The 27,439-nt window shown below is 44.9% G+C and overlaps 1 protein-coding gene across 9 annotated transcripts in view; it reads left to right on the forward strand.

Moving 5' to 3' along the window:
* The window catches only part of PCSK5 (proprotein convertase subtilisin/kexin type 5), a 461,238-nt gene that overhangs the window by 244,604 nt on the left and 189,195 nt on the right, over positions 1-27,439 (forward strand). For all 9 annotated transcript variants that reach the window (XM_023243354.2, XM_023243355.2, XM_023243356.2 and 6 more), the window contains 2 exons: positions 18,658-18,775; positions 19,962-20,150. In XM_023243354.2, the coding sequence (XP_023099122.2) occupies positions 18,658-18,775; positions 19,962-20,150 (307 nt within the window). The remainder of the gene's footprint in view (positions 1-18,657; positions 18,776-19,961; positions 20,151-27,439) is intronic.

The following is a 27,439-nucleotide window of genomic DNA, read 5'->3' on the forward strand; positions in this document are numbered from 1 at the left end:
TGCCCTCCCAGACTATGTAAGTCTCTCTTTTTTTACCAGCATGTTGCTGAAACCTTCCCATCCCCACTGACTCTTTCTTTGACCACAACTAAACTACTAGATTTTTTTTTTTTTAATTTCTAACTGATTTCCCACCATGGGAAAACAATTGACAGTCTAACATGACTTCTTAGCCTCCAAGGCCCTAACTTTTAATAACCTTTATTACCTTTAATTGCCATAATTTTGTTTCCACTGGTAGGGCTGGTAATTTTAAGATGTTCCAATATATTTTTAATACCTACCTGTCTTGCTTTCAGTTTGTAACACTTATTAAACAGAATTAGACGTGCTGAAATCGTGAAGCATGCCATGTGTTGAATTGAAAGTAAAGGTCTTGAAATGTGTTTTTTTTTTTGGTGTGTGAAGCGATATCTGATGTATTACCGTCTAAAGGGGTAAAGCCGTATCTTATTTTATTATTTCACTGCACAAATAATAGTTCCTCTTTGCCACCTAGCATGCTGATGTGATGTTGGTAGCTAGGATTAAAGCCACATAGTGCACATTAATTGGTCATCGGCACATGTTTTTGACGAAAGGGCAGTGATATGTTATTCATGTGGTCGGCGTCAGAGGTGGTTTTAGAATCAGATGCTCGATTCCAGCCCCCATCCTACCTGTAGAAATAAGTTTTTTTTAATCCAAAGAAAGAGGGAAGTATATACATTTGATTCTACCTAATAAAATGCACTCATTGGAAATACCCCGAGTTTCTTTCAAGATTCCATGTGTTGTATACTGTTGTACTCTCTGAAGGCAATTTCGTTTAATACGTGTTAACTTAAAACCTTTCATTTTTCTGTGTACTGACCATTGAACACAGGAATGTATCTTCTTGCTCATTTACAAAAAAAAAAAAAAAAGAATCACACAAAATTTAGGGATTTTATTTTTATCCCTTTGGCTGGTGGGTGATTTGCCTAAATATCTAGCTGAGACCAATAATATGGAACCCCGGACAGCAAAGTGCTTGATCACTGCTTAATCTAGAGTCTCATGTCCAAAATATCCCCTTGCCCATCAGAGCATTCCACGCATGCCTCACTAAATAAATGAGATTTAAAAATTCCTTCTATTGACGGGAAATGTTGTTTTCTCTGTGCTGATCTTTGACGGGACGGTAGCATTAGGTTTTGTTAGACTTCGGGGGTGTTTTGTTTTGTTGCGTTTGACGTTTTCATCCCCAAGTACATAAGCTTTAAATGCATGTGGTTTCACACTTAAAATCCGTCTTCAAAACAGAATTAAAACGATGGTTGCACTGAGTGACTATTATCTCTGTACCAGATATAATTAGTTAAGGACAGGAATTATGTGCGGAGGAGTTTTGTGGCTTTGCCACCATTTTAGGAACCTTTAAATCCTAGTAGACAGTCGGTTACTGATATTTTGTGTGGCCTTGGAGGAAGCCAATTAAAGCTTTTGTATCTTGGTTTTTTAGAGTGTGGGTAACTTATACCAAACATAATGAGAAGGCTGAGTCCCCATAGGAACTAGTGATAGACATCTGAACTGATTATAGCTATCAATGTCCTGTTGACTCTTGAGTCATTAATACAGTAGGAAAGTTGTGAGCATAAAATATTTTTTTTGGCAATATGCAAAAGCTTGTACACTTAAGAGAGGATCGATGTCTCTTTTTATGTAATTGCCGGATGAAAACTGATTTCACTAATTCTAATCAGGCTGTAGTTGCCAAGGTATCTTCCAGACTCTTCCTTCAGCATATGGGTTTGGCTATTAATGGTAGCAAATCTTGATAGTTTGTGGTTACAGTTGATATTTTAGGCAAAGATAAACATCATCAACCCCTAAACCCGGTGATTGCAAAGGATGATCAACCAGGGCCAATGCTAATTTCAGGCCAAAAGTGTGTTATGACTCTAAAGTAATGAAATGGATTTCTATGTAGCACCAATAACTGGGTTCTGAATCCAGTTGCAAAATAAGATCACCAAAAAGGATTTAAGCCAAGACCGTCTTCTCAGAATACGTACACTCACACCTACAGACACATTCTTTTACGGAAGCTTTTAAAATTCGACATTTTCTTTTGGGAGGTTTTGTGTTTATTTAAAAAAAACAACGACAACAACAACAACTCACTCAACAGAGTGGTTGAGAGCCTGGGTGCCAAAGTCAAACAGCTTGGGATTGATTCTTAGCTCAATAAACAAACAAACGATATCTGGTAATATAAGACACGTTCTTTTGTTTGTTTGTTTGTTTGTTTATTTTGAAAGAGACAGAGACAGTGTGAGAAGGAGAGGGGCAGAGAGAGAGGAAGAGAGGGAATCCCAAGCAGGCACAGAGCCCGATGTGGGACATGAACTCACAAAACTGAGATCATGACCTGAGCCAAAACCGAAAGTGGGACGCTTAACCGACCGAGCCACCCAGATGCCCCAGTACATACACGTCCTTAGTCAACATTTTTGGATTAAGTTTACATATGATTAAAAAAAGCACCATTTTAATTGTACAAATGTAGGTACCCAGGTAACCGTCACCACAAGCGAGGATAGAACATTTCTGTCACCCCAAAATAGACTTTCATGTTCCTTTCTCTTCCCTTACCCCCTATGCAACTGATCTACTTCCTTTCACTATAGATTACATTGTCTCTTACAGACTTTTATATAAGTAGACTCATTGAAAAGTGGCTTCTTCCTCTCCAAATAGTATTTCTAAATTTCCTCTAAATCATTAGGTATATGAGGGGGCCGTCCCTTTTTATTGCTAAGTGATACTCCAGCATAGGGATATACCACAGTTGCTTTACTCCTTCACTTTTTCATGGGCGATTTTGTTGTTTCCAGTCCAGGATTGTGAGTTAAGCTGGTATGAGTACTCATGGACGAGTCTTGGTGTGGGCAAACACAACTTTTTGGAACATTAGACAGTCAGAAAAAGCCTAATTGAAACAGAGACCCTGAGGAGTGGGTGAGCAACCCAGATGGCTAACCAGATGTGTCGAGCATCAGACAAGGCCTGCCGCTTACACGGAGATTTGGTCAAGGAAGAGCGAGGGGGCCATGATGGCTGGTGTGTGTAGCAAAGGGGAAGGGGAAGGAACACCGTCATATACAGAGTCTGGCACGGCTCTTCATTCACACCATGCTACTCACCTTTAGTATTGAATTCACAAACAGTTAATATTCTGTTAAGATTTTGTACAGTGAAAACTGAGCATGTATACGTATGGATGTGCATAGAGCCGTGGCCGTTGAAATTCAGTGTATGAAAAGGGCAGGTGTGGTGTGATCAGAAAAGTAATTTAAAAGAAACTGACACAGGGGGGCCTGGGTAACTCAGTCGGTTAAGCACCCAACTCTTGATTTCAGCTCAGGTCATGATCTCACGGCTTATGAGATCAAGCCCTGCGTCGGGCTCTATGCTCACAGCTCATTCTCTCTCTCCTATCTCTCTGTCCCTCCCAGCCCACCCCACCCCCACTCTCTCTCTCTTTCAAAATACATAAATAAACATTGGGGGAAAAAAAGGACTTAAGAGAAATTGGCAGAAAAGCTACTTGAAGCCCAGAGTTAGGGGTTCTCATTTCATTTGAAAACATTTTAGAGCCTCTGCAGTGATTTGAGAAATTAGTCGATAATAATAATGACTTTCTAGCGAGTCGATTCGAGTTGCTTATGTGATGTCAGAAAGAATTTTATTTCTCAAGCTGATGGTGTAAACCCACTGGTCCTATGATGTGCCCTACAAAATGACATGTATGTAAGAAACTGGCCGAAATGCATGTGAATTCCCTTGTGGCGAACATTTTATATTATCTTAGTATGCAATTGCATATTCCTGACCTTAAGGGCTGTGACATTCAGGGAAATTTTTGATCATCTCTTGGCTTCCTTCTAAATGAGGAGAGTTCTAGAGTTGAGATATATAATCATCTTTGCTAAATTCTTCTTCTTCTTCTTTTTTTTTTTTAAGAAGGGCAAGAAATGCTTTTTGAAATCACTCTTTAATAAACCCAGGGCAAAAGGCGTGAGGACAAGGTTGCTCCTTGAAAAATGTCAGGCCAGACATTGTGCTTCGAGAAGGCTTCACAAATTCTCTTTGACCAAAGTCTTTTTGCCGGTCATTATCATTCACCATGACCTTCAGAAAGCCACTCAGCTTCCAATATTTGAATTATTTTTCATATGCAGTTATAGTCTTTGTATTTCCCACGTGGCTTTGTAGAAATTTAAAGAAAGCAAGCGACCGTAATTCTGGGCTAGCCTCTTGAGTTGCTCTAAGGCAAGTGCAGATTGTGTGACAGAAGCATTTATAGTTAATAAATGACTTTTTCTCTTTCTTAAGGTTTACATTAATATTTTTTTTTCTTCTTGTCCATGAAGCGAACTCAGAACTGTCTATAATTCTGGGAAACTGCATGGCTGATTTGAACCCACCAGAGGCTACTGCTGTATGCTTTCTTAACGGACTGTGCAAATGGTTTTGTCTGGAAATCATTTGCTGCTTTTCATGTTTTATCCTCAGAAGTATCCTCAGAGCCAGGACAGAAGATCTGTGTTCAGCTTTGTTCTGGGATTCGATATTATACATCTTAGAACCCTAAAACCCCTGCTGAATCCCAGCCGTGACTGACGAAGGAATGAGAGACACTAGCTAAAAACGCAAGAACTAGCCATGATTGTATGTTAGGGCTGCCGTAGTTGGTTGTGCAAGTTATTGACTGCACTAGGGAGCTAAACTGAGGGTTCGGGTGGAGCCCGAAACCCAGCCTGTGATCCACTTACTAAACCATGCGCCCCAGAGGGGGTTGAGGTCCACCTAGAGAAAGAGGGACCTTTCTCTAACTCATGGAGATCCCACATGCCAGCCCGGTTGCACTGAACTCCGTTGTCATTTCTCTCCGCTCTGTCAAAGGCATGACATCTTGTAAAAAAATACCTATCCCGGGATGGTTTCGTTCACTTTAACCTTCACCTGTTGCTTCAACCTTGACATTCCCAAAACCTTCATTAGCAAACGAGGTCAGCGTTACTGGGGTCAAATAGAGTTTTCCAGTGTCTGTGAGGATTTCACCGCTGTCTTTCGTGCCAGCTCTCTGGACAAAGTTTGAAGTAATATCCTAGAATGTTAAGTGAGTGTGGGTGCTCATGAGTACAAATCGATGATTATTTTTTTTTAATTTTTTTTAACGTTTTTTATTTATTTTTGGGACAGAGAGAGACAGAGCATGAATGGGGGAGGGGCAGAGAGAGAGGGAGACACAGAATCGGAAGCAGGCTCCAGGCTCTGAGCCATCAGCCCAGAGCCCGACGCGGGGCTCGAAGTCAAGGACCGCGAGATCGTGACCTGAGCTGAAGTCGGACGCTCAACCGACTGAGCCACCCAGGCGCCCCTCGATTATTCTTTTCATAGCCTTTTTACGTTCTCTCATTTTTTTGTGACCCAAAATGATTGATGCTTCATGAATTCAAATGTATGATCATACATCTGGGGCCTGTAGAAGATTGATATTTGGGGTAAAGAGTCCTTGTAAGTATTGGCCTATGCGGGATGCCTGAGCACAGACATAAAGCAGTGGTGAAAGGCTTTATTGGAAGCTTCTGTGGTGCTCATCAAGCTGTCCCGAGAAGGTACTCCCAACAGACCAGCGTTTCTACTGTCTGTGGAACAGAGCCTTAAATATGAAAGGAAGGGGCGCCTGGGTGGCCCAGTCGGTTACGCTTCTGATTTCAATTCAGGTCATGGTCTCACGGTGCGTGGTTTCGAGCCCCTCATGGGACTCGGGGCTGACAGCTCAGAGCCCGGAGCCTGCTTCGGATCCTACGTCACCCTCTCTCTCTGCTTCTCCCCTGCTTATGCTCTCTTTCTCTGTCCCTCTCTCTCAAAAATAAGTAAACATTTGGGGCGCCAGGGTGGCGCAGTCGGTTAAGCGTCCGACTTCAGCCAGGTCACGATCTCGCGGTCCGTGAGTTCGAGCCCCGCGTCAGGCTCTGGGCTGATGGCTCAGAGCCTGGAACCTGTTTCCGATTCTGTGTCTCCGTCTCTCTCTGCCCCTCCCCTGTTCATGCTCTGTCTCTCTCTGTCCCAAAAATAAATAAACGTTGAAAAAAAAAATTTTAAAAATAAGTAAACATTAAAAAAAAAAATTGAAATACGAAAGCAAACACGTGTTTTGGTGCACTGGAGAAACCCTGGTTGGAATTTGGATGTGCCTACCTGTTTGGACTCAGACATCAGTATGCCTGAGTGAGGTCACCCGTTCCGTGCCCTCGGTCGGGCACATGGGCCTCAACCTTATGTGCCACGCTGAGACACTGGTAAGTGGGTGCTGCTTCAGCTGTGAAAACCGGTTCAGGATCAATAAGAGATCCCAAATGGGGCAGCCTGGGTGACTCAGTCGGTTGAATGTCTGACTCTTGGTTTTGGCTCAGGTCATGATCTCGTGGCTCGTAGGATCGAGCCCCACGTCAGCTGTCGGCACAGAGCCTGCTTGGGATTCTCTCTCTCTCCTTCTCTCTTTCTGCCCCTCCCGTGCTTGTTTGCGTGCTCTGTCTCTCTCTCTCTCTCTCTCTCAAAATAAATAAATAAACATTAAAAAAAGGGGGAGGGGTCCCAAATGAACAAGAAGAAAAAAAGCGCCTTCTGATGAACCTTTGTAAAGTACAGTTTTAGTAAAGATGGTGTAGCTCGTCCTTTTATTCCTTCCAGAGAGGTCTTTCTTTATATTGGTGCCAGTGCCTACGACATAAACCAGACCCAAAGATTCAAAAGGAACGCCTGAAAATTAATCCTGCCCCGGTTCTACGCTTAACTTCCTAAGACCGCTGCATCCAGCAAGGTGCAGTTACAAGCCAGGCGACTGCTTTGCAGAATTCATCTGGATACATCCTCTCTGAAATAAATAGATCCAGACTTTTTTTTTTTTCCCCTTGAAATCTCAATTCAGGCTTTTGACACATGTTCACATCTTGCTAGCCTCAGGCATTTCAAAGCAATTAAGCTTCTATCACACATCCCAATAATGGCTTCAACAGGCTTCATTTTATGGTGTTACACCAGAAGCCGCAATACGCCCTGAAGTTTCCAGAGTCATCTCTGAAAGAGCCAAAAGACAAGGGCGTTGTGATCGCGGCTGGATGTTAACAAACAGGAAGTTGTTCTTTGCCGCTCAATACCATTCTTCCACCTATACGTGCCTGCTTAGCTCTAATAAAAAAAAAAAACGGAGCCGGCTTGAATATAAAATAAAGGATCTTTCCATATTAATAATGTCTCCACATTCAGAGAAAATCCCTGATGGAAATGACTGAAGAAGGTCAATCTCAGCAAGAACAGGGGAAAGGGTTATGGTCCAGATGCTAGCTTTCCGTCCATGCCCCACATACATCTTTTTCTCCACACGATATTTTAATGAGCTTTGAAGAAGAGAGCCGTTTTTATGCAGCTAATTTGCAAAAGGCAAAGGGCAGAAAAATGGTCCAGGGTCCATTTAGGGTAGATAGATGAATCTTTGAAATATTTCCACCCCCTTTTGCCACCTTGTTATTCTGAGGATGATGACTGATGTGAGGAAGTAGTTGAAATAAATACTGTGTGTGTTGTAGGTGATGGTAATCAATGGATACATACATGATGCAGAGGGATTCTGAACAGTTAGGATTGAGTCCCCATGACTTTGGCCAAGTTCTTTTACTGTGTACGTGCCTTATTTTTTTCAGCTGTAAAATTCGAATAATACTCTTGTGCCAATAGGACTGTTGTAAAGATTTCATTAGCTAATACAGAGTAACATGTGTATGTAAAATGCTATTTTTGCCTCCCATATAAAATTTCTTCTGGGCATCTTATTTTGGGAAGCATGCCCTGCCACATTTAATGCACTTCAACCACAGAGTCAGTAAGATTAAACAGATAGATTCAAATGCATTAAACAGATCCTACAATGCGTTTCCTATTTTTCAGCATTGCAATTGAGTTTGATTTTGTGTCTCAACGCAGTCAAACCCTGATTTTGTCCTAACAGCGATTAGACTTTAACTCCCTGTGTAATGTGTATCCAAAGAAGAAAATCTCTAGACCAACCTGGTGCTTGATCAGTGAGGGATATCTATAGGTTAATTAGGAGAATATCTCTTCCTAAAATATGTTTTTAATGTTTATTTATTTGTTTTGAGAGAGAGAGGGAGACCATGATCAAGGGAAGGGCAGAGAAAGAGGGAGAGAATCCCAAGCAGGCCGCATGCCATCAGTGCAGAGCCCGATGCGGAGCTCAGACTCACGAACTGTGAGATCATGACCTCAACTGTTTCATCAAGAGCCAGACGCTTAACCAACAGAGCCACCCAAGCACCCAAGCATCCATGTTGTCACAAATGGCAAGATCTTACCTTTTTTATGGCTGTGTAATGTGTGTGTGTGTGTGTGTGTGTGTGTGTGTGTGTGTACTTTATCCATTCATTTACGGATGGACACTTAGGTTGCTCCCATATCTTAGCTATTGTAAATAATGCTGCAGTAAACATAGGGATGCATATATCTTTTCGAATTAGTGTTTTCATTTTCTCTGGGTAAATCCACACTAGTGGAATGACTGCATCAGGTGTTATTTCTATTTGTTAGTTTTTTTAGGTACCTCCATACTGTTTTCCACGGTCGCTGCACCAGTTTAAAGTCCCACCAGTAGCGCACAGGGGTTCCTTTTGCTCCACATCCTCGCCAACACTTGTTATTTCTTGTCTTTTTTATTTTAGCCCCTCTGACAGCTGTAAAGCGATATCTCATTGTGGTTTTGGTTTGCATTTCCCTGATGATGCACGATGTTAAGCATCTTTCCGTGTGTCTGTGGGCCATCTGGACGTCTTCTTTGGAAAAATGTCTATTCCGATCCCCTGTTCGTTTTTTAATCAGATTGTTTGGGTGTTTTGGGCGTTGAGTTGTGTACGTTCTCGATATTGGGACTTCCTTTAAAACCACTAGTCAGCACGACTGAACAGGTGCTTTCACGAGTCCTCTGGGTGATTCTGACGCTCATAACAAGTCCGGAAACCACTGACCCACGTCCTCCGCTGCCTGTAGTGAATTAACTTCTTTCCTGTGCATTTAAGTGGTGCTAATCAAGTACCGTCCTTAGAAGAAATGAACAGATAAAGTCTCAAATCATTTCTTTTTCTGTAGTTTGGGCAGGGAATCCCAAATCTGAAAGGTGCTTTCAAAACATCTCATCCCTTAAAAAATGATAATTAAAATTAAAATTAAAATTAAAAAAAAAATCTCGTCGCTTGGCCCTTTGCACCCCACTACGCCCGTTCTCCTTTCTGTCAGCTGGACCATGACCCTCTGTGTTCAAACTCTGTATCCCCCTGTCGTGGAGGGGAAAAAAAGTTTCCGTTGTCCCTGTTGCCTTAGTTGGAGCCTCCCTTATACAACTAAAAACTCCCAGCAAGTCTGAATTAGCTGCTTCCCCTTCCTTACTGTTCAGCCCCTCTGTAATTCTCTGCAATCTTGTTTCCACTTACACCTTTGAAGTGAAATTACTCTGTGAGACTTTCAACCACCTCCTGCTTGCCAAATCAGAAGCCTCTTGTTTTTCTGGAAGATTTCGTGCTTTTGATCTACCCGGTCCACATCTGTCTTTCCTTGCCTTTTGTGATGAAAAAATAGAGCCCATGTTCTCTGACACTTTAGGGATTCCTTTTTCTCCCTTCCTCCACCTTAGCCAGTCCCTAAGGTGTGTTGCTTAGAGAGTTCTGGAGGGAGCGCTCACCCACTGCCCACCTCCCTGCTTCCTTCCCTCTCACCGCCTTGCAGTCCGTCAGCTTTCTTCCCTGCATCTCTGCCTTTCTTTCAATTACCTCCTTGTGATTTTTCAGTTCTGCGTCTTCGACGTTGTCTTCATCCATCACCAACCTTGAGTCTCTGCACAGGGCTCCGCCTGATGTCATGTCAAACTCAGAACTCTCCAAACAGAATCTGTCAGTCATATTTTACAAAGCCTCTGTCATCGGGGGTTGGGGGGGTAGACTTCTCAAGATCCCCCTGTTCACATTGGCTCTTCCTTCTCCCTCTCCTCCGTCTCCCACGTTGTGTGTTCCATTGCCCCTCCTTGTCCGACCTCTCACCTCATTCACCACGTCCGTAACCTGGCTTATGATCCCTCATGCCTACACCGTTTAAATAACCAGTTCCCTCCTTTCTTCCTTCTACCTTCGTATATCCTTTATACCAATACCAGATCACTCCGAGACTATCAATTAAATTATGTCATTTCCTTGATCATTGGCCACTCACTGCCTGAGGATGAAATCCATCCATGGGATTCCAGGCCCACACGGCTTTCTTGAGGAAGCCACCGTTCCAAATATCCTGGTCCCATGACCTAGCCCCAGATACACCTCCACGAATTCAGATCTTACTCAAGGATTTAACAACCATCTCAGGTCTTTTTCTTCTAAGAGAATACACAGTTCTCATTAACGGCCTGTGAGGGTTTGCAGAAATTTCCTTATTATTGTCCCTTAAGCTTAAAAATGATTTGAGTTTTGGGGCGCCTGGGTGGCGCAGTCGGTTAAGCATCCGACTTCAGCCAGGTCACGATCTCGCGGTCCGTGAGTTCGAGCCCTGCGTCGGGCTCTGGGCTGATGGCTCGGAGCCTGGAGCCTGTTTCCGATTCTGTGTCTCCCTCTCTCTCTGCCCCTCCCCCGTTCATGCTCTGTCTCTCTCTGTCCCAAAAACAAATAAACGTTGAAAAAAAAAATGATTTGAGTTTTATGTAAATGGAAAGGAAAGTTCATGAGAAGGCACACATAGCACTTGAAACTTAGAAGGGTGTTAGCTTTCTTCCCAATGAGATGGGGACGTTCCCAGCTCCAAGGCATAATTTCTTCTTTGTGGTCACTCTGCGTGTTTCGCAACCATCATATCAAGTGTGAGTAATGGCTCCCTATCAAGGGAGCCATGGATGAAATCACCACGTTACCCACTACATGTGAAAACACACGCACTGGAAACAAACATCAACCAGAATTTTCTGTTTGTTTCTCTTATGAGAATTTAAGGACAAAGCAAACATAAAGGAAAATTCGATGAAGAGTTGCCTAAACACGGTGTGTAAATGATTCACAAATAAGAATTTTGCCTGCGGGTTCATCAAGATCCCAGCCCTGGTAATTGTTTGCTTGAGTTACACATCAAGATCTAGGCTGGAGAGCTGGTGTGTGGTCAGTCTGGTCTTCAGTTAACTTTTACCCAAAGACCCTGGTAGTACCTCTTTGATCTTGTGTTCATCTCCATCCAAACAATCTTTAGCTTCCTAAAAACAAGCGCAACTCTCCCCAGGCCGATAAAATGTTTTCCTACCTCCATTCAAGAAATGCTAGTCAATTACCTTAAACAAATTACTTGCTCATTATAACCATGTTGGAAGCAAATAAAAAAGGGACGAGCAGAGAAAAGAAAATAATTCGACGTTTGTCTCTCTTTTCCTAAAATAGAGGCCCCTGAGAGAAGGCTGGCATATCTCCTTCTCTTAACTCTGTAAATAAAAAAGACTCCTAATAAATACGTATTTTTCCATATGCATACGTAATAAATTGTGGATATATACAGCCATACGAAATGAGGTACGTTGTGCATGGAGAAGAGCCCAGCGGTGTTTTCGCAAACGCTTCTTGCCTCGTCTGTGTCACGATGAGCCTGTCAGACTACCCACAGCTGCTGACCAAACCCATCCCGAGGGGGGGCTTTGCTTTGGCCAGACCCTGCAGACAGCCGGGTACCAGTGTCTGGAAGTTTGCACAGGCACGTCCTCAGTAGCACCGGTGATGGCTGGCATGTTTGGATCTGGCCGGAGCTGTTAGTAGAGCCTGAGATTTTAGGAAGAGCGAGGGAAAAGTAGAAACAACCCGTGCAGAATAAGGCAGGCGTTGGCTCCGTTTTCCTGCCCCCAGGGGAGTCTTTGTGTTTTTGCACCAGGCGACAGAAGACAGCACTGCAACTGTTGTCCTGATTTTCTAAGAAGCTTATGTGCCTTTCACCCTAAAATCTAAAAGGGCACCTAGGCAAGGGATGGATGTCAGAGAAGGGGATTAAGGGAAGGGAAGAGAGGGGTAATTCTGGAAGCAGCCTCCTCCCAGCCTTCCAGAGATGTCTAGGTGTAGCAATGCTGACCTAGGAGGACTGGGAAGAATTACTTTCCACTTTTCCGGCCTTAGGAATCTTACATTTTGTTTTCCTCTTTCGCTATTTATTTTTACTTGAAAAGGGCAGTAAACGGCGAGCCTAAGGAGAGCGGCACGGGCCCTCTCCGATTTCACCCCCTCCTCCTCTTCCACACGTTTGGCTCCGTGTGGCGGTGGCGCTGGGGTGGAGGGCTGGGGCGGCGGGAGGCGCAGGGTCCCCGGTGGGAGCAGGTGGTTCAGGACATCGAGGATCAAAGGACCCAAAGGTGTGAGGCCTCCAGCAGCTGCGAGGCCTCTTTGATCTTGGGTCGGAGTCTCTCCCCACTCAAGACAGGAATTTGCATAACTACCTTTCAGTCTGGCGGTTTACTTACAGGTAGACGAAAATAGCAACAGGCTGATCGATGGCCGAGGACACCCCGCAATCGCGGTTGGACTCAGCTCTCCAGCCGCCTGTCCTCACCCCCTTGTTTCCTGCCGTGTTTACCACTAATGCCCATCCCCTCCCGACCGCTCACCCCACACACCGCCCACTCGAGGGCTGCTGGTTTCCTCTTTGCCCCCAGTGAACCGCATGCAGACCTGGCAATTATTTAACCAGGAGGCTGCGTCCCAGCCCCTGGAATGCCCTCCCTCTGTGCCCACCTCATGGAAGACTTGGCACGCACCAAAGCACGATCCAGATACCACTCTCCCCTCTCGGGTCTTCTTGCCTGACTCGAAATTTCAGCTCACATTTAGCGAGCACTCTCTAGGCACCAGGCTGCATTAGGTTCCTCCGTATCCATTGTCTTTTTGGGTGATTTCTTTCTGCTTGAAAGTCGTTTTCCACGGGGTGAGTGCTTTTAATTGTTTCCTAGCGAAACCGTTCAGTTATTCTTATCTCGCCCCTGCCTAAGAACACATAGCATTTTCTGTTTCTTTTGGACCCTCACCGGGGTGACTATCTAGCAGGTGCCTCATAACCCCATGAGTGATACAATAACGAATCAGATACATTATTTGCGTGTATCGAAACTGACCCTTTCTGATAGTCAAATAATGGAATCTAATTTATCAACCGTGTATCATAAATTGGAGATTGTGTACATGGTAACAAATACAAACATAAATCCAAGATGCCTGTACACCCTCTAGTTGATGGATTATTGGCATTAAAAGACGTGGCAGCTCAGAAACTTAAACAACAAAAAAACTTTTAAACCAGCCAAGTCCTTTATTATATCGAGAGTGCTTTACTAATAGTCATTTTAGAATCATCATGAACGGGGACACCTGGGTGGCTCAGTCGGTTAAGTGTCTGACTTCGGCTCAGGTCATGATCTTAATGGTTTGTGGGATCGAGCCCCGCGTAGGGCTCTGTGCTGACAGCTCAGAGCCCGGAGCCTGCTTTGCATTCTGTGTCTCCCTCTCTCTCTGCTCCTCCCCTGCTCACACTCTGTCTCTTTCTGTCTCTCAAAGAGGAATAAACGTTAAAAAATTTAAAAAAAAAAATCATGACTTCCCATTCAGTGTGGTGTCAAAAAGGAGGAGAAGGAGAAGAGAAAAGATTTAAAATAGCTGGCTCCAGAGCACCTGGGTGACTCAGCTCATGATCTCATTGTTCATGAGTTCGAGCCCTGCATCAGGCTCTCTGCTATCAGCACAGACCCCACTTTGAATCCTCTGTCCCGTTCTCTGTCAGCTCTTCCCAGACTTGCATGGGCACAGGTGCGCCCTTTCTGTCTCTCGAAAATAAGCATTTAAAAATAAATTAAAAAATCAAATAGAATAGAATAGAATAGAATAGAATAGAATAGAATAGAATAGAATAGAATAGAATAGCTGGCTCCAGCAAGGGCACTGTGCTAAAAGAGAGAACAGGATACCACATTTCCCTGCTTATAGCTTCCTATGCTCAGGAACTTCTAGATTATTATTTTTTTTTTCTTGCTGAGCTGTCTAGCTTTTCTCTAGAATTGAGTTTGTAAGCCCTCCTAGCTAGAATGTTGCTTAAGTTAACTGTGTCTGTTCCCAACCACGCAGTCATTTACTTATGTGCTGAACGATTAGCTTCCTTCAGCACTTCTGGTCTCATCAGAAAATGGAAATACACCTGCTGGAGAACATTATCTATCTTCCCGGTCCAAGCAGAGAAGCCTTCAGACGACTCGGAATAAAAGCTGGCTATACTTCTGGCGCAAGACAGTTCCACTCTTCTCAGCTTTATCTGCGTGAGCAGTCGTGCAGCCACACGAGGCAAATATAGTTATTCAAGTATTTCCACTTCCCTTTCTTAAGCTTGCCCGGCATCATTCCACTTTCTGACACCTGCCTCAATCACTTTGCCTCAAGATCTTTAATTACTCTGTAAACATGCTTTGGTCCCTTGATACCTTTCTAAATATTGATTTTTTTCGATCTTAATTAACGGTCAAACTATTAATTGAAAGCTTGCTGCCCACACTCCTAGAAATGAAAAATTTCCATTTGAACTGCTTAGATTCCGCCTCATACCATTATAGTATCTAACTTCATAGATTTCTTCCTTTTGCACACGGCTTGCCCTGAGAGGGCTGTACTTGACCCTCATAGAGTTATTTTTAGGCTCGGGTCTTGCTCTGAGCCTGGCACGAGAAATGTGCATAAATAAAACTTACTTAGGTAGGGGTGGCTGTGGCACCGTTAGCTGTTTGCATGAGATGCGCACTACAATCATAATTTTTTAGAGTGAATATTGGCTCTATGCGTGAATAAATCGGGGACGTTGAAGACTTCGCAGAAGTCTGTAATAAAAAGAAGAGACTTCGTCATTCCTCTTGAAATTCTCATAAAGTAAACACTTTATTCCATTTGGAGAACTTAATGAAATGCCTCCTATCAGTTGCATTCATTTACTTCCCAGATATGTACAGACGCTCTCCCGTAACCACTAGAGAGTAGCGATACTTCCTATCGCCCATCATGGTAACAGCGTGATGGACAAGACGACTTGACCCAGACAGTCACCAAAAGAAAGACTCGTTTCTGAATTTAGAGTTATTTTAGACTATGCAAACTTTGTATTTTATTTTAAAAAAAGATACATTACATGTCAATTATAACTACGTCTTTAAAAGAACACGAATGCGTCCAAATCACATCGCCGCCATTTCCCTGTTGACATCCTCTTTCAAAAGAGTTTATGTGCCTAACACATTCACTGTGTCATTATTTTCTCATTAGTATTTACCCAAAACCAAACACATAACTGCCAATCAGAATACACGTTGTTCTACTCCTGAAATCGTTGTCGTAATCCATGCTAACTAATTTGGATGTAAATTAAAAAAATGAAATTAAAAAAAAAAAGGATACATGGAGGTGATATATTGCCAACGGCACCACCCCCCATGAGAAGATACAAGTGTATTTTCTTTTTTTCTTAGGCTGTGTGTCATGATTGTGGACAAATACACTATCTTCAACTACTTTCCACTATCTTCAACTACTAAGAATCTCCATTACTGACTTAGTGGTCTTTACCGATCTAATGTAATTTCTTCATTTATTAATATTATATTAACACGCATATACCTCAATCTACAGTGTTTTTCCCATTGACCTGCCAGTTTGGAGTTTACCTGGAACTAGCCAGCCTCTTTTCTGAACATCTGCTTTGAGTGTTGCATGAATGGACATTGTCTCTGGCGGGTAGGAACTGACTGAGAAAAAGGAAACCAACGCAGGGCCTTCATGAAGACTCGAGGTGCTTTTCTACTCAACTCAAGTACCTGTTGCACAGGCATGAAGCGTTTGTTGTATTTGGTGACTCTAAGTGTTCATTTACGGCCTAATGGTTGTTAGGTTGACGGTTATTGGGATGGGGGCGGGGCAGCAACAAGAGCGGCTGAGCTGGAGTCCAGTCAGCCCTAGTCTTGCCCTCCCCGACTTCCTTTCCCCCTCTTCTCCTGCCTCCACCCACTAACCAAATCGTTCGTCTTATTTCCCTAAACAGAGATAAAATGATAAGTCGTGCTGGTTGAAAACCAACTGACACGAGTATAGGGATATTTGGGTACCATGCAGAGTTAGAGAGCCTGGCGTAATGTAACATATATGGCAATAATTTCAATTCCTCTAGGGAAAAAAAAACAAAAACCTTACAATGTTCGTGGAGCACCGGCGGGGGGCTCAGTTGGTTGAGCGTCCCACTCTTGATTTCGGCTCAGGTCACGGTACCAGGGTCGTGGGATTGGACCCCACGTTGGACTCCGTGCTGAGCATGGAGCACATTCTAGATTCTTTCTTTCTCCCTCTCTCACTCTCTCTCTCTCTCTCTCTCTCTCTCTCTCTCTCTTCCTCCCTCCCTCTCTCTGCCCCTCTCCCCCATTCACCCTGCCTCTCTCTCTGAAAAGTAAAAAAAATAAAAGAATGTTAATGCTGATGATACAGACCATTGCTCGTATCGATGGTGAAGTGATAAGTGATAACCTGGGATTCACATGAACTTTAATAAAAAGATCGCTATGATTTGGTTTGCTTAAGCCCAAACTTGACATTTTTCCTGTAACCCGTGGATTGCTCTTGCCTCTTTTTTTAACTAAGAAGGTGAAATCACCTCGCATCGTGTCGTGTCGTGTAACTAAAACTAAATATACAGTGTTGTCGATACATTCCTGTTAATATACAGTTACCAATGTGTGATGAGGTTACTGATGAGTTTTGCTGTCTTCATTCTTTTCCGGAGGTATTTACAAGTGTTTGCAATGGACATGCATTTCTTTTCAGTCAAGGAAAAATCATAATAGAAGTTGCAAAAGTCTGTGTATAAGAATCCTACATATATCCTTGCTATACCTAAATAGGTTTATTCAATTTTATTCAGTATGTCCTGTCTGAGGACCTGGTATTTAATAATGAGCCCTTACATTTGTGCAGGTCTTGACAAAGATGTTCTCACATGGGACACATAACATGACCTCATCAACTTAGTGACGGGGACGGGATAGACAATAATATCCCCAAACATGGAAATTGTGGGTTATTTTAGCTTGTTTGCCAACAATTATGTAATTAGCAAAGAGCAAAAATAGAGCAGTATTTCTGAATCCTCACGCAATTTCCCCTTTTGATAGGCAATCATTTCTTCCCCCCCACCCCGTATGTGCAAAGCTCTGCTAAAAACATGAATCACGTGAAGAAATCTAAGTGCTCGTTCCTGCCATCAAGCAGTTTATAATGTAGTTGGGCAAAGACACGTGCTGATGGAATTAGTGATTCAATTAATGGCACGTAATTAAAAAGTGCAGTGTGAGTAATATAGTGCCTGGCATATAGAAGACACTCAAATGCTGGATGGATGCACGAATGCATGGATGTGTGGGCGGATGGCTGGATCGCTAGATGGGCAGAAGACGGAGTGACAAATTTATTAGAATTACAGGACTAGAAAAGAGAAAAGTGCATGACAGATGGCTGAGTTTCAGTAAATGTCGCCTGACTTTTATTGGTCAGAGGATATTTCAAGAAGGAGAAGACAGACGAGCTAGGCCTTCCAGAACTCAGGAGTAGAATGTGAGTCTGCAGAGTGGGGGGGGGGGGGGGGGGGGGGGACTCCAGGCCAGGGTCTCAGCATGAGTAAAAGCATCGAGGCAGAGAGAGCAAGACAGGACTGGGAACTGTAAAGAAATGACCTCTCTAAAGCAAAAGTTTTAGGGAGAAGCTTGTTTTGCAAGTAGCATGGGACTGTATCATAGAACATCTTGGATTTCAAGCGGAGATATTTAAATGATCAAGAAGCACGGGCAGCTCTAGACATTTTCACGCAAAATAACGTTGTAAAGAAAATATTTTAGGCAAAAAATCTGGTAGAACTAGGACACTCTGTTCAATATAAAGATATGAGACAGTTTAATACAGGATGGAGATTTTAAGTATTCGCTGGGATTTTCAAGTATTTTTTTTTCAAAAGGACTACACATGTAGATATGGCTGCTAGCATTATGAAAATATCCCTGTGTGTAATGAAACTTCTGAGACAGTTATGTCAATTTCAGATTGAGATCAATAGGCATTCTTACCGAGAACCAAACGATTACAACATTCAAAGAAGCTGGCATAAAAGTCTGGAGGCCTCCAAATATTTCATGCATAAAGTTTAATCAATTTTTCATATGGTAGAGGAAAGGTAATAATTTTTGTCTTCTGAAATATTCAGCCTAACTTGTAGAGATGTCAGAAAATTGGTATTTCTTGCATGTAAGTTCTTGTCGCGCCAGGAGAGCTTGTAATGGATGCATACTATTCAGTGAGCACGTATTGGGTTTGTTGCGTTTGTTCATTTGTTTGGTTTCATTTGGCTTTTAAGTCGTTGCTGGGAACAAAGCCGGGGTCCCCGGGGGGATGGGTCTGGGTCCTCTGCTGAGTGAAATCCTAGCAGAGCGTATATGGCGTCGGTATATCCTAACTTCCGTGAAGCTGACCAGCCTCTTGCCTTCCGTAGTGAGCCATCTCTATGGATTTGGACTGATGGACGCAGAAGCCATGGTGATGGAAGCCGAGAAGTGGACCACTGTTCCCCAGCAGCACGTGTGTGTGGAGAGCACAGACCGACAAATCAAGTAATGTTCGCGGCAAGCAGACAGCATAACACTGCCCTGAAAGAGATCGGGCTAGCTCAAGTGCGCAGGAAGCCCTTTGTTGTATATGAGAGCCAGACGCTTGTGTAGTTTTGGGGGGTTTCTTCCTAATGTAATGAGAAAAGTCTCATAGAACGTCTAGGATGCTAAGCTCTTAAATCCACCCAGTAGAAACCAAGGAGCCTCATGGGCACCTCTTATTAGGGGATTTGGAGGACCTTATAGATGGGCATTCTTAAGGTTGCTCCTCAGCCAGAATTTCCATTTAACGGTACAAATTTTCTCCGTAAGTCACTGTACTCCAAACAAACTAATCCTTCTATTCCAGAAGCATCACTACAGAACATATAATTACAAAGTATATTTTCAACCTATTATATAAAAATAACAACACGTTGAAAATAAAACAGAAAATAGGAAGTAGGGGGCATGTTTTTCCTGTGGCTCAGTGACAGTCTCAGAGAGTGACGTTCAAGCTTTGACCGTGAAGGGAGAGGAAGAGTCAGCCATATGAACAACAGCAAAAAAAAAAAAGTGCTTTAGGCAGAGTCTCTGAGGTGGGAAACAAATCACCCCGCAACTGGAACTGATATTGGTGTTACGGGGGCTGAGGTTCAAGGGGGACGGTGACACAGGGGGAAGCCAGCGAAGAAGACAGGAACGTGGACGCAGGACGAGGAGTGCGTCCGTGGGTTATAGAGCAAGGCAGTGGCAGACCAGAGATTTGAACCAAGGTCGTGGTAATCCCCACGCCTCCCCCGGACCACAGTACCTTATATCAGCGGTCTGGAAAGTATATCCCATAGGTCAGCAACATCACTGTCGCCTGAGAAACGCAGGTTCTTGGAAGCCCACCTCAGCCTTCCTGTTTCAGACATTCTAGCTCGGGGGCTCCGCCCCATGTGTTCTGTAACAAGGTGATCCCCTCCAGCTCGAGAGCCACTCCCAGCACGAAGATAAAAGACCCTTAATTCCTCCTTTCCTCTCACTGACACCTTTCCCACCGACTAACCGGTGTCGATCCTGGGGTAATCGCACTGTGTCCGTTAGTATCCAGCGACCAGCTGCCTGCATTCCGTCGTGTAACCTCACCAAGCGTGCAAGGTTCACTCAGCCGGCTCGGTCGTCGGTCACGTCCTGTGCTCACGCTCCGTCTCTCCTGTTGCAGGACAATTCGCCCCAACAGCGCCGTGCGCTCCATCTACAAAGCTTCGGGGTGTTCCGATAACCCCAACCACCACGTCAACTACTTGGAGCACGTAGTTGTGCGCATCACCATCACTCACCCGAGGAGGGGAGACCTGGCCATCTACCTGACCTCGCCCTCGGGAACCAGGTCCCAGCTTTTGGCCAACAGGTACCGTGATGGCTTCGGGTCACCAGCGGGTAAGAGGTGACACCAAGACCGAGCTGTCTTGTAAGGTAGAAAGTGTCAGCTGCTCCTTACTCACCACCATTAAAACTAAGGGGGCACCTCCATGTCAGGACGGGACAGTCCTAGCTCTCCCTGCCCATACGTCAATGAGGGAGCGCGAAACTGCCTGGGCCTGCAGGCGGGGAACGGTGTAACATTGAATGCTTGAGTAACAGTGAAAGGGTGCCGCAGAAAAAGCGAAGGCCCCCTTCATCCTAACAAAGAAATGCAGGGCACCACCTCCTTGGGCCTTTGCGATTCTCTCCCCTGCCCTTGAATGTCTGCATTTGTGCAGATTAACCGGATTCTCCTGCCCAGGCATCTTCCCAAGCGAAGGGATATTCTGTGTGTGTTTCAAAACAGGTGTTGGCCAAGGTTTGTTTGTTTTTTTTTTTTTTCTGCAAAGAGCCCGTGAGTGTTTTGAGCCTTGCAGGCCGGGTTTCTGCTGCAACTGTCCAACTCGGCCTAAGAGTGCACAAGTCCCCTTAGGCGATGTGAGTGCGTGGGCATGGCTGTTTTCCAATAAAACTTTATTTACAGAAACAGGCAGCAGGCTGTATTTGGCTTGAAGACTGACTGTAATTTCCTGTTTTAAAGGTTGGCCCGTTAGTCTTTATTGCTCAGGAAGGTGCTCAGTTTTTCTTCCTAGCCTCTTGCCTTTTCCCTGCTCCCTCCAAACACTTATCCAGCGGGTCATTGTATTGCCAAGATCGGAGAGGCCAGAACGTTCTCGCACAAGTTTTCTTTTGCTTCATAGGCGTCTGAGCCGTTGGGAGCATGGGCAGCAGGTGTTGGTCAACAAGAGGGACCAGAATGGGGACGTATCATGTTGTCTTAGACTCTTCGTTCCCTCTATGGCTCTAAAATATAAACCATACCCAGGAGCCTCAAAGCCTCTTTGATTTGATCTTTTTTTCCTCCAAGAAGATCACTTGATGGGAGCAAAAGTCGTACCGTGAATGGCATACATAGTCCAAATGAAAGTCAACCTTTTCTGTAGACACAGCCGCCTGCCCACATGGCCACGTGACTATGGCCTGCGGACTGTGTTCGGCCTGACGACACGCCAGCGGAGTTGACAGGCCAGGGGCCAATGGAAGCCTGCACAACCAAAAGTGAGGCTAAGCGAGAGACAGTTGGTTTTCAGAATCCCCACCTTCATCTCCTGTAGGACTGTGAGAAAAAGAGCATTCTGGATGCTAGTGACTAGGAATACAGAACCTGAAATCTTTAACCATCTTTTACTTCTGTACTTGGAAGACTTGCATTCTTCTTTACAACCTAACATCCTCCGGGATGCCTGGGTGGCTCAGTCGGTTGAACATCTGACTCGGTTTTGGCTCAGGCGGCGATCTCACAGTTTGTCAGGTCAAGCCCCGTGTAAAAGCTCTGTGCCGGGGCGCCTGGGTGGCGCAGTCGGTTAAGCGTCCGACTTCAGCCAGGTCACGATCTCGCGGTCCGTGAGTTCCAGCCCTGCGTCAGGCTCTGGGCTGATGGCTCAGAGCCTGGAGCCTGTTTCCGATTCTGTGTCTCCCTCTCTCTCTGCCCCTCCCCCGTTCATGCTCTGTCTCTCTCTGTCCCAAAAATAAATAAACGTTGAAAAAAAAATTTTTTAAAAAGCTCTGTGCCAACAACGCGGAGCCTGCTTGGGAGTCTCTCTCTCTCTCTCTCCCTCTGTCTCTGCTCCTCCCCTCCTTGCTCTCTCTTAAAATAAATAAATACATTTTTTAAAAAGTTTTAAAAACCTAACGTCCTCCAACAAGGCACGGGAAGATGTGGGCTTAGTGCTTTATGTCGCGCGGCTTTGCCCGAGTAAGTGGGCGCAGGTGTGAAGAAGGGGAGGCTGCGGTGGCATCAGATCGCTGGACGTGCTCCCCATGCCGTCCTCCCTCCGCAGACAGGGGTCTCAGCTGCTGCCTGCCAGGTAATTGCCACCACCTGCCAGATGCTTCTCTCCGGCGGGCCAAGCCTTCAGCTGCATAATCGCGTGATCGGGAGGTCACATCAGCCATTGCTACCGAAGTGAGGGAAGACCTTTCTCCCTCTTGTTCTCCGTTTCTTCTTCTTTGCCTTGATTCGTCTGCATTAAACTTGAAAGCGTTATCTAGGTGAAACGCTGAGGCGCAAAGGTTTGCTTCACGCACGTGTGGCTGTCGTCCCTCGAGCCTCCTCTGTCGTAGGGGAAAAGTCCCTTCCCTCTTGCCGTTGGCCTGGAAAACGCGGGCTCCTCGGGCTTTCTGGGCTTTTCCTGCACAGTTCGGTATTCCTTGTTGCCCCCCCCCCGCCCGCCCTCCACGCCGAATGACTTCAGCGAGGCAACCTGCACACAGAGGAGCTGTGGATTCCGTGAGAGGATTTGCCGGATGGCTTTGACCCTGGCTCCCGTCTGGCACGCATTCCGCTTCGCTCTTTGCAAAGTGCTGAACCCAGCAGTGCCGCTTGACTCGTGCCAGAGAAAAGACACGTGCATTTCAGATGCTCAGTGAGCAGCGGTCCTGCAGTTTACCTCAGTCTCCCCATGTCCAGACCCCGCAGAGAGAAAGTTGCTACCCAGCTCGGGCCTCCTCTGTCTGGAGCATTTTCTTAAAGCGCTGCTCTTCTGTATACGTTCCCTCTCAGCACTGAAAATTAAGTAGCCACCAAAAGGCGTAGGGACTGGAGTGGCAAAGGGCTGGGGACACCGAGAGATGTAAGGCTGTTATAAATTCATTTGTCCACAGATCCCCCCCACAAAACATCACTCTGAGCGGCTGAGCCCTTAAATGCAAAACAGTCTCATCCAGTCGCAAAAGCACGTATGGCCTCCAGGGCTAGGCTCCCCTGCCCTTGCTCTGCTTGGTGCTGGGAGCATCCCTCCTACTGAAGGTTAGGGAAAGACCGTTTCTTCTGGCATTTTCTTTTTTTCTTCCTGGCGTGTTCGGACGCTTTCCCTTTATGAGAGGAAATCTACTCAAAACCTTTTAGTCCCTGACCTGGTGGCAAGGAGCCCTGGTGTCCCCTCACGTTGGTCGTGTTCCAAGTTCGGGAAGGAAACTGTGCGTCAGAGATTATAGATGAGGGCAACAAACAGTTCCCCGGTTGGACGCTTGTCTTTCCTTCAAAGAAGTCAAGATTTCCAGAGGAGGACCACGGTGAGAGCAAAGAACACCGTTAAAAGATAAGCCCGACAGGCTTGCATCCTGAAGTTACCCTAGTGGGGGGGGGTCATTTGAGACAAAGAGGTAGAGCTGAGGCGGCCGCCGTCTCGTATCCCCACAGCACAGCAGTTGGCTGGGGAGCTCACCTTCCGCGAGGTCGCTGAACACTTGGCCTGTGTGGGCCGTCTGGAACCCCTCAGTGCCTCCCTGCCCGGGGCTGACGGGCACTTGCTGGAACTCCTGCGGAGAACAGCTGTGGGAGGAGGAACAGTTGACCCAAGCATCTGCAGGTGCTGCGTCCTGGAAGGCTCTCAGCAGCATTCAGAGCGGGTCCATCTCGAGCTGCCCCATCAGCCCAGCGTGCGAGCTCCCCCGGGGCCAGCCAGGTTGATCACTTAGTGGGCGGGAGCACTGAGGACACACAGCAGTCCTCGGGTGGGCAACTGGTCCGTTCCTTCTAATCCCTTTGTTTTCCCCTGCCCTCCCACCTTTTGGGTCCTCCTCTTGGCCCGTATACCCTGCCTCACAAAAAGCCCAACTTTTTAATCAGCACAAAGGATTTACTTGCATCGGGGCGGTGGGGTGGGGGGGAACCTAGGTGGGCTTGGGTCCCTTTAAGACGCTTTTCGACAAGAACAACTTTACACTTGAAGACTTTTTTATGCTACCCACATATTCAGGGTCTGCCCGTGTACAAGTCTTCAAACAACAGCTCCAGCCGATCCTTCCTTCAGCTGCATTGGCTAGGATTATGAAAAGCTGTCTTTCCCCCCACCCCACCCCCACCCCTGAAACTCCCCTTCCCCCAAGTCAGTGAGTTTTAGATTTAGTTTAGTTCTATCGGCTCTCTGTTCCAAATTTTGGCTTCTGACTGAAAGCTGAAACTTTGCCTTTCTTTCTAAATTTGATTACAGATGAATATCTCTGCTTCTAATTATGGTCTTAAGTAGAGAGAAGGTACACTTTCTAGTCTGCAAAACCTATAGGCTTCTATAATTAACTGTGTTTAAATGTGGTGTTTATATTTGAGTCATTTTTGTTGCTGCCCAAATGTTGAATGACAGACTATTGACATTTGCAAAGTGTCGTGCTATATAAATGCATTTGTGGCTTGCAGTAAAAATTACCCTTCTGAGGGGAAGTTTGGCATTCCAGGAAGGCCTCGCCGTAAGAACCCTCCTCCTTCATCCGGAAGAGGGTACAGCCTTTGGAGTTAGAGCTGGGATTGCCTTGATTTCACCAATGTTTAGGTTTGACTTTGGAAAGTGATTCTGAAAGTGATTCGTCTAGAACCTAGACGCCGTAGTACCCGCCTCCCAGGGTGGTCACAAGCTCTGAAGAAGCTCCCCGACAGCAAGTCCGTAGCGGGGCACCTAGAATACACGGTGAGCACTCCCTAAGTGCTAACCCTTATTTACACAGTGCTTCTCAAAGCACCTGGTGAATGACTCCATCAAACACAGATGGCCGGGCCCCTTTCCCAGAGTCTGATTCTGTAGGTCTGGGTGAGGTCCGTGAATTTGCATTTCTAAGAAGCTCCCAGGTGATGCTCAAGCTGCCTGTCCACAGACCACATTTTAAATGGCAGCGATTTAAAAGATCACCCAGCTCTTCGTACACATTCTTGTTATTTTCATGTCCTCAAAAGACTTGCAAGCCGAGCACTGCTGGGTGCTGTGCGAGTAATTTACAAAGGCGCCTGTAATCGAAAACAGATACTTAGAGATAAAAGCCAGCCACTCTTAAATGGAATAAATCTGCAAGATTATATACGTACCTCATAGATCCACAAGAAGGAATGCATTCGGGGCTTGGCGAGTCAGTAATAGTAGGCAGGTTGAAAGTTTTGTTTTTGTTTTTTTTTTTAAAACTCGTCTTTTTACATATTCCAAACCTCTAGAATTAGTACCTCTCTCTCACAACCTTTCATAAAGAAGTAATTTAGACTACGAGAGACAGAAAAACCTGAATAGTGTGTTTGGAATACCCTGTTTCAGAAGCAAATTATTTAAAACTTGCAAAAGCCAGCCATCTAAGGAAAATCGAAAACCCAATTACAATTAAGCCAAATGAGTGCTTCCGGCATTCCGTAAGTTGTACGTTAAATTGTGATAAAGCACTAAAAAGAAAAGAAAAAGTATCTCAAAAGACAGAGAAAGAAAAAAAAAGGAGACTTCCAAAAATATCTATCTAGAGTCTAATTCTGTAGCGAACATAAATACTGTTTGGGTAGTAGTAGATGATTCAGAAATTAAGATCCGTTTACACTTTTAGAAATAATTATATGATAACACATAGCTGTCAGTACTTATAAAATGTCTTGTTATTTAGCTGCTATAACATCGTTGAAGAATGTTGTAGCCTTGACACATTGGCTAGACTCTTTAAGTGGAAGGGGGGGACAAAGCTTGCACTAATTATATGAGTTATTTCCTGAGTTAATTCCTCAAAAGGATGTACTACACTTAATGGCAATCTTTTCTACCAGGCTTCATCCAAAGTAATTTATTTGAAAACCACTCACAGGGATAGGGCTGTGGGGCACCATTTTAATAACTGGATGCATAATTTGTGCTACCACATGCACATATCATTTCATCGAGCACATGATGATGAAGTCAACTTGGACAGAACAGGGTTTCACTGCAAAAGGAAGATGTGATTCGGGCATGGAGTTCATTACTCCAGCTTTCCGCACACTGGCCCTGCTCTATTGGCATTTTATCCATGCTAATAACGTTGGCTAATAATGTGTCGGGTTTCTTCACTGTTGGCACAGCAGAGACGTGCTAACCGGGCATTGGACTTTTTAGTTGATGGACGGAGACCACACACTTAGAATCTCTTTAGCTGGTGACCATATGACACTTGCTTGTCTGGAGCAAGTATGTTGTCTGCAACACAAATGGAATCTACTGCCAGTGTTACCTTTTGTTATCTACAGATGAGGCAGGGTTTTAAATGTTACAATGCTAAAAATAGGGAATCGCTTAAGCGCTGCATCGGAATGAAATAAAGAACAGGGTGAGATTAGAAACATGAATGCCCAGCTAGTTGAAACAACACCAGCAATCAGTGTCTATTTCTTTCCCCATCAACTCTTTTAACAAAAGGCAATGATCGTGTTTGGCTGCATTTTAATTCCTCTCCTCAACTTTTATGTCTACATGAAATTAATGAGCATTCAGCTCTGCATAAAGGGAAGAGACCAGGGTGGGAAACCGCTTAGCCAGATAGACAAAGCCCGTTTGTATTCGGGCTTTGAAACACTTACTTGAATGCCGATTATGGATATTTCTTCTTGGCACCCCGTTTACATTTAATTTTGGTTCCAAAGGTGATTTAAGAGTGGAATGATTTTCGAAGGTGGTCAGGAAAGGGTGGAAGGGAAGAAACCCAGGGTCCACTAATCCAGCAGTCAAATAATTGACCCGTGAGTAATTAGAAGTTGGCTGGGGTTATGGAAACAAGACTGCCCTCATGTGATGGAGGAGCCTCAAGTCTCCTTTGTAGTTTTGAGACATGAGGCAATGAGCCAAACGTTCTGTCTAAACTGTTTGGGAATTGCTTTTAAGTTCGGCACTCTTGGAAAGGTATTATGTGACAACTTGTTGCCTCAGTGCCCGCAGATGACACCATGGCTTCAACGAACTGGAGCCTTAAATCAGAACTCTCTGGGCTAAGAAGTGGTTCTAGATTGGTTTCTGCCTCCACCCAATTCTGCGTCAACATACTCCCTTCAGTAACATCTGTCTGAGACGAAGGGCGATTTGAAATGGCTCTTCCTTCCCCACTGCTGTTTCTCATTTTCATCCAGCATGCCCACCCTCTGGGTTTACGTGAAGGAGTCCATGTATGTAAGTGAGTTATATAATGAGCCAGCGATTGCTTCCTGGTCAAGTCCAGTTTCAAGCCGTAGGCTTGTGAAACAAGCCCTGTGCATGAATTATAGGATCTCCATAAAATGTACCATCCGTGATTTATCGAAGATCTTTTACGCTGGGAAGACATTTGTGTAGGAGTCACTGTTTCCACCCGTGAGGGAAAGCCACCACATCTAATATGGTTCTCGTTGAAATGCCACACTCCTCTGTT

This window comes from Felis catus, chromosome D4 (assembly GCF_018350175.1).
Source record: "Felis catus isolate Fca126 chromosome D4, F.catus_Fca126_mat1.0, whole genome shotgun sequence".
Classification (NCBI taxonomy): Eukaryota; Metazoa; Chordata; class Mammalia; order Carnivora; family Felidae; genus Felis; species Felis catus.